Below are 7,348 nucleotides of genomic sequence, written 5' to 3'. Positions count from 1 at the left end.
GAAGCGTACATAATTCACAACCACCGGCGTTGTGTTCGGGTTCACTTCAAGGGGTTGGCCTATCGTGATGACAGACCAGCCCCTTGAAGTGTTTTTATACGTAGTTTTTTTTTTAAACCGCGCTTCGTGTTCAGTGTTTGGAGTACAATAAATGAGTTGCTACAGTTTTCCTGAAACATAAAACGCCTCCGCTGTTTTAGTTTGTGAAAACCTACAGTAGCAGCGAGAAGAGAGGGAGACAGATGGGTCAAACGAGGGCAGACGGGACGGATCGTTTTCCGCTCTCGGCCTCGATGGTATAATCTGTTTTGACGTCCGGCCCGGCGCTCACTGTCCCGGCGTTGTCCAACCTTCAGGACCCACGTTCGCTGAATGTGAGGGAAGCTCCACCTCGTGCTCCTTCCCCTGCCGGGTGCTCCAATTTCCACCCACATCCCAAAATCACATCGGTGTGTTAATCAGCTGCTGAGGCACCCCACTGCAGATGGGGCACCAGCAACACCGACTAACCAAGATCGGGAAGACATGAATGAGGGAGAGGAGAGGGAAGGGGCAATGGAACACAATTCTTTCATGCGTCATTAGAAAAGTACAAAGTGTTTATATTTTTAAAAAGACAGTCATAAAGTTTATCTGATACATTCAGGAACACAACACCAATCTTCTGATCATGAATTACACTCAGTGGCCACTGTATGAGGTACACCTGCTCGTTAATGCAAATATCTAATCAGCCAATCACGTGGCAGCAACTCAATGCATAAAAGCATGCAGGTATGGTCAAGAGGTTCAGTTTTTGTTCAGAGCAGATATCAAAATGGGTGAAGACATATGATCAAAGTGCTTGACCGTGGAATGATTGTTGGTGCCAGATGGGGTGGTTTGAGTATCTCAGAAACTGCTGATGTCTTGGGATTTTCACGCACAACAGTTCCCAACTTTTTATGCCAATACCCCTGCTCTAGAGTTTACAGAGAACGGTGTGAGAAACAAAACAATCCAGTGATGGCAGTTCTGTGGGTGAGAATGCCTCGTTAATGAGAGGGGTCAGAGGAGAATGACCAGGCTGGTTCAAACTGACAGGAAGGTGACAGTAACTCAAATAAACACACATTACAACAGTGGTGTGCAGATGAACACGTCAGACCTTGGAGTGGATGGGCTGCAGCAACAGAAGACCACAGACATACACTCAATAACCACTTTATTAGCTATAGGAGGTACCTAATAAAGTGGCCAGTGAGTGCAGGTTAAAACTAAATCCCACTGAAAGAGACACTGGAATCTGGAGAAACAAACACAATGCTGAAAGAACTCAGTGGGTCAGGCTGCTCCATTGTGGGGGAAATGGATAGTCGGTTTCAGGTTGAGACCCTTCACCTGGACCAGAAGAGTAGAGGCAGAGGTAGCCCAGGGTGAAGAGGTGGAGGTGATGGGTGGATCCAGGTGAGCTGGGTGTGATAGGCAGGTGGAGAAGGGGAGAGTGGGAATAGTGACAGAGGCTGGGAGGTGACGGGTGGATCCAGGGAGGAGGGAGGGTGGGAATAGTGACAGAGGCTGGGAGGTGATGGGTGGATCCAGGGAGGAGGGAAAGTGGGAATAGTGACAGAGGCTGGGAGGTGATGGCTGGATCCAGGGAGCAGGGAGAGTGGGAATAGTGACAAAGGCTGGGAGGTGATGGCTGGATCCAGGGAGCAGGGAGAGTGGGAATAGTGACAAAGGCTGGGAGGTGATGGGTGGATCCAGACGAGGAGGGAGAGTGGGAATAGTGACAGAGGCTGGGAGGTGATGGGTGGATCCAGACGAGGAGGGAGAGTGGGAATAGTGACAGAGGCTGGGAGGTGATGGGTGGATCCAGGGAAGAGGGAGAGTGGGAATAGTGACAGAGGCTGGGAGGTGATAGGTGGATCCAGGGAAGAGGGAGGGTGGGAATAGTGACAGAGGCTGGGAGGTGATGGGTGGATCCAGGGAGGAGGGAGAGTGGGGATAGTGACAGAGGCTGGGAGGTGATGGGTGGAGGTGATAAAGGGCGGCTGATGGTGGAATGTGATAGGAGAGGAAGATGGAGCACAGGGTCAAATAAGGGAGGAGGGGAGGGCCGATAGGAATAGTAGTCATCTCCCACCTTCGCTCCATCTGCCACTAAAGGCAGGATCTCCTGGCGATCATCCATTTCAATAACACTTCCAGTTCCCATTCTACTGCCACAAAGAGGCCACTCTCAGCATGGAGGAGCAACACCTCCTCGTCCATCTGGGTAGCCCGTAACCTGACAGCATGAACATCGATTTCTCTGACTTCCGATCCTTTCTCCCAACCCCCACTCTCTTTTTCCATTCCCGACTCTGGTTCCCCTCTCACCCCTTCTGTTCTCCTCACCTCTCCATCACCATCGCCTCCGATGCCCCACCTCCCATAGCGCACAGTCCTCTCCTGTCAGATTCCAGTCCAGATGAAGGTTCATGGCCTGAAACGGTGACTGTTCATTCCCTGCATAGATGCTGCCTGACCTGCCGAGCTTTGGGCAGCTGGAGGAGGGACTGGAACAGGGTGATGGCGGCTGGGGTGGCTTCGGGGGGAACTGGGTAGTTGGGGAGAGTAGAAAGGGTCAGAGGGAGAGCAATTAAAGAGGGGAAATGAAGAACAATTCTTCCCTCCAATTCCACCCCCAAACTGATGCTCTCTTACTCTTGTAATGGCCTGAAATCTCATCCTGAAATTAACTGTTTTCCCAAATCTTTTTAGTGTTAAAACAGGAAAAGTTACAAACATTCAGAGTCTGTGGAGGGAAGGGAGCTGGTGGGGGAGGGGGGGGGGAAGACAAGAGGCAGGTAGATATTCTACCCATGGACGCCACCTGTCCCGTTGTATTTCCACAATGTTTCACTTTTATTTCAGATCAATGGCGTCTGCGAGTTTTTGGTTTCCCCTCTAATTTCAATTCCAAGACACTCTCTCCCTCCTACCCTGGAGCAACACATACAAAGTGCTGGAGGAACTCAGCAAGTCGGTCAGCATCTGTGGAGAGGAATAAACTAAGGTGCCATGGCCACTCTAAGATGTGCGGGTGTTCAGCCATGCCACAACTGAAATGCTCCCATGCACATAGCCTTCATTGCCGTGCTGCTGGAATATTCTTTTATATCACGTTTATAAAAGTACCGTGCATGTTTCAGGCTGTGTAAACATTTCCTGTTCAGAACAATGGTTGGTCTGCACGGCTGAGAAAAAAAGATGGTATGTTGGTCCTAGCAGTATAGCGGTTACCATAACACATTCCATGGATGTTATTCCCACCGCTGTCTGGAAGAAGTTTGTACATTCTCCCCATGACTGCCCCCAGTATTGGACTGTATTAGTCATTGATGCAAATGACATATTTCGCTGTGTGCTTTGAAACCTTTCATCAGGACTAGACCTGAAATGTTGACAGTTTTTTCCACTCCATAGATGCTGCCCGACTTGCTGAGCGTTTTCTGTGCATTGCTCGTGCTTACAAATAAAGCTAATCTTTAAACAGTCAAATCTTCAGGCCGAGACCCTTTCTCAGGACTTGGCCCGAAACATCGACTGTTTATTCCCCTCCAAGGATGCTGCCTGACCTGCTGAGTTCCTTTAGTATTCTCTCCAAGTTCAAAAGTCAAAGCACATTTATTATCAAAGTGTGTATACTTTATACAGCCTTGAGATTCGCCTCCTTACAGGCAGACACAAAACAAAGAACCCATAAAAAAATGTCCGTCAGACTCCCAATGTGTGGAGAGAGAGAAAAGAACAAATCGTGCAAACAATACAAATAAGCAGATAGCGTTTAGAACAAAAGTGGGTCCTCCGATATGAAGCCCAGAACAGACACAGCAGGCCACAGCTTCGCCCTCAGTTCAGCGCAGAGCTGAGCCAATGTAACAGAGCAGGGAGCAGAACTGACCCGACCCAACCCGACCCTCGCCTCTTATCCCAACACCCTTCCTTTTCAATCCATCTGGCCCAGTGTTTAAATCGTCCAGATTGTGTGTTGCTCTGCCAAATCTCTTGTGTTCTCCCCGCTATTTGCAATGCCTTGTGGAATTCTGTCCGGTCTCGCTGTAGCTCATGGGGAGGACAGGGCTGGTTTTTGTCAACGCGTGGGAGCTGACACAACCCATAGTCCTTTAGACCATAAGACCATAAGACATAAGAGCAAAATTAGGCCATTCAGCCCATCGAGTCTGCTCTGCCATTCCATCATGGCTGATCCCAGATCCCACTCAACCCCACACACCTGCCTTCTCGCCATATCCTTCGATGCCCTGACCGATCAGGAAATGACCAACTTCTGCCTTAATCACGGACTGCCTCCGCCGCAGCCTGTGTCAGAGCATTCAACAGATCCACTACCCTCTGGCTAAAAAAAAAATTCCTCCTTACCTCTGTTCTAAAGGGTTGCCCTTCAATTTTGAGGCTGTGCCCTCTAGTTCTGGATACCCCCACCATAGGAAACATCCTCTCCACATCCACCTTATCTGGTCCTTTCAACATTCGGTAGGTTTCAATGAGATCCCCACACATTCTTCTAAATTCCTGTGAGTACAGGCCCAAAGCTACCAAACACTCCTCGTATATTAACCCCTTGTGAACCCCCTCTGGACCCTTCAATGACAACACACCTTTCTAAGATACAGGTCCCAAAACTGTTGACAATACTGAGTGGTGTCTTACGAAGCTTCAGCATTATCTCCTTGCTCCTTTGTTCTATTCCGCTTGAAGTAAATGCCAACATTACATTTGCCTTCTTTACCACAGACTCAACCTGTTAAATTAACCTTCTGGGAGTCTTGCACGAAGACGCCCAAGTCCCTTTGCACCTCTGATGTTCAAACTTCTCCCCATTTAGATGATAGTCCGCACTATTGTTCCTTTTACCAAAATGCATTATCGTACATTTCCCAACTCTGTATTCCATCTGCCACTTTTTTGCCCATTCTTCCAATTTGTCGAAGTGCTGCAATCACATTGCTTCCTCAGCAATACCTACCCCTCCACCTATCTTTGTCTCATCTGCAAACTTTGCCACAAACCCAACAATTCCATTATCCAAATCATTGACAAACAGTGTGAAAAGTAGTGGTCCCAATACTGACCCCTGAGGAACACCACTAGTCACTGGCAGCCAACCAGAAAAGGCCCCTTTTATTCCCACTCATTGCCTCCTGCCTGTCAGCCATTCCTCTATCCTTCCTGTAATACCATAAGATTTTATCTTGTTAAGCAGCCTCATGTGTGGCACCTTATCAAACGCTTTCTGAAAATCTAAGTAAATGACATCCACTGCCTCTCCTTTGTCCACCCTGCTTGTTATTTCCTCAAAGAACTCTAACAGATTTGTTTGGCAAGACTTTCCCTTACAGAAACCATGCTGACTTTGACTTATTTTATTATTAGTCCCCAAGTACCCCGAAACCTCATCCTTAATGATAGCCTATAACACTTTCCCAACTACTAAAGTTAACATATGATTTCCTTTCCTATGCCTATGATGGCCTATGATTTCCTTTCTTTTGGCATCCTCCCTTCTGCGGAGTAACACTTGCAATCTTCCAGTCCTCTGGGACCTTGCCAGAGTAAGATTCTTTGAAAGATCATGACCAATGCATCTGTTATCTCTTCAGCGACCTCTCTCAGGACTCTGGGATGTAGTCCATCTGGTCCAGGTGACCTTTAAGTTTGCCTGGCACTTTTTCCTTTGTAGTAAGTAATGACACTCAGAGATACAGTGGAGAATAGTCCCCACCCAGCTCATCGAGCCGCACCCTTGGGTGCCACAGTAGCGTAGCGGTTGGCGTGACACTTACAGCTCAGAGCGTCGAGTTCGGAGTTCGATCCCGGCATCCTCTCTACGTCCTCGCCGAGGAATACATGCGCTTTTTCCGAGTGCTCTGGTTTCCTCCCACAGTCCAAAGACCTCCTGGTTAGTAGGTTAACTGATCATTGTAAGTTGTCCCACGATTAGAGTACGGTTAAATCGGGGACTGCTGGGCTTGATGGTCTGGAAGGAGCTATTCTGCACTGTGTCTCTGAGTAAATGCAATATTTCTGGGACAGTCCAGTCTCTACGGACCTTTGGTTCAGACCACAGTCACGTCATGCTTGGCCTCGCAAGCGTTGACCTGCACCTCCACCTGGACGGCGTTCAGCCCCGCAGGCACTGGGTCTCGCGTGGCAGTCCCGCCCCGAGCAGGCGCGGGTCTCCCCTCGGGATCGAGGCCGCGGCCCCCCAGTGACCTCGCGGCCGCTCCGAAGTCGAAGCGGTCCAGCGGCGCGTGCTCGATCCGGCACAGCGCCTCGTCCGGGCTGGCGGCTGCCGAGAGCTGGTCGGGCTCGGGGGTGCCGGCAGAGCGGCCGTCGTCCGTCTGGGCAGACTTGTGCTGGCGGGGCGGGCTGGGGGCGGGGGCGGGGTGGTTGCCCGGCTCCACCTTGCGGAAGCAGAAACGAGCCAGCAGGCTGATGAAGAACATCTCCACGATCACTGCGTAGTTGAAGATGACTGGAAGAGAGAGATAGGCAGGGGGTCAGCAGGGTTGAGGAAGTGGTCTTCCAGCTCAGACAGAGTCCAGTCCTGTCCAACCCGGTCCCATACAGACCCCAACGTCCAGTCCAGCCCCATATTGTCTTTGGTCCAGTTAATCTGAATCCAGCCCACCTCAATTTCTAGCCCAGGTCAAGTCAATTCAACTGAAACACAGTCTTACCCCAACCAGGCCAAACCAAAGTCAAGGCAACCAAGGCCAGCCTGATCCATATTGATCTGGTCCAGGCCAGCCCAGTTTCAAACTAACCCCAATCCAACCCCCGTGTCAGAGTAACCTGGTCCACAGCAACCCAGGCCAAACCAGAGCAATCTGTATCAACCGGATCTAACCTATAACTACGGCCCCCATTCCAGTGAGCCCAACCTAAACCAGGCTCAGGCCATTCCATAACCACCGAACCCAGACTCCTTACCTGTAGCCATTAGACACTGCATTGTCAAGGGGAGGAGTCAAAATGGTTGTTGTGACGAGTCTAGTGCATTGGGTAGTGCTAGTTGCTCTCAGCAGTCTCGCGAAAAGGAGAGCTGAACGTGTAGGTTTCTCCCTGCCAGTACACAGCCTCTCCACAGCAAGCCTCATGTGGTGCCTCTTCGCTGGCGACACACGGAAACTGAACTCCTTTCGGACCCGGGCTGAACTACAGAGGACGGGGAGGAGGTCTGGCCCATGCACACGTAGCTCGCAGGCCCACTGGCGTTTGGACACGCCCTGGAGCTCGTGAACCAGATCCCCAGCTGTGGGTAACTAGCCCCACTGCCTTGTGGGCAGCCCCGGGAGAG

The 7,348-nt window shown here is 50.4% G+C and overlaps 1 protein-coding gene across 1 annotated transcript in view; it reads right to left on the bottom strand.

Annotated features, from left to right (window-relative positions):
• Positions 1–3,966: 3,966 nt before the first annotated feature.
• Positions 3,967–7,348, bottom strand: part of LOC140190177 (organic solute transporter subunit alpha) — a 208,185-nt gene continuing 204,803 nt past the window's right edge. The window contains exon 6 of the mRNA XM_072246689.1: positions 3,967–6,523. Coding sequence (XP_072102790.1) covers positions 6,105–6,523 — 419 coding nt within the window. The 3' untranslated portion in view covers positions 3,967–6,104. The remainder of the gene's footprint in view (positions 6,524–7,348) is intronic.

Source organism: Mobula birostris, chromosome 29 (genome assembly GCF_030028105.1).
Source record: "Mobula birostris isolate sMobBir1 chromosome 29, sMobBir1.hap1, whole genome shotgun sequence".
In the NCBI taxonomy this organism is placed as follows: domain Eukaryota; kingdom Metazoa; phylum Chordata; class Chondrichthyes; order Myliobatiformes; family Myliobatidae; genus Mobula; species Mobula birostris.
This window is presented reverse-complemented; position numbering and strand designations above follow the sequence as displayed.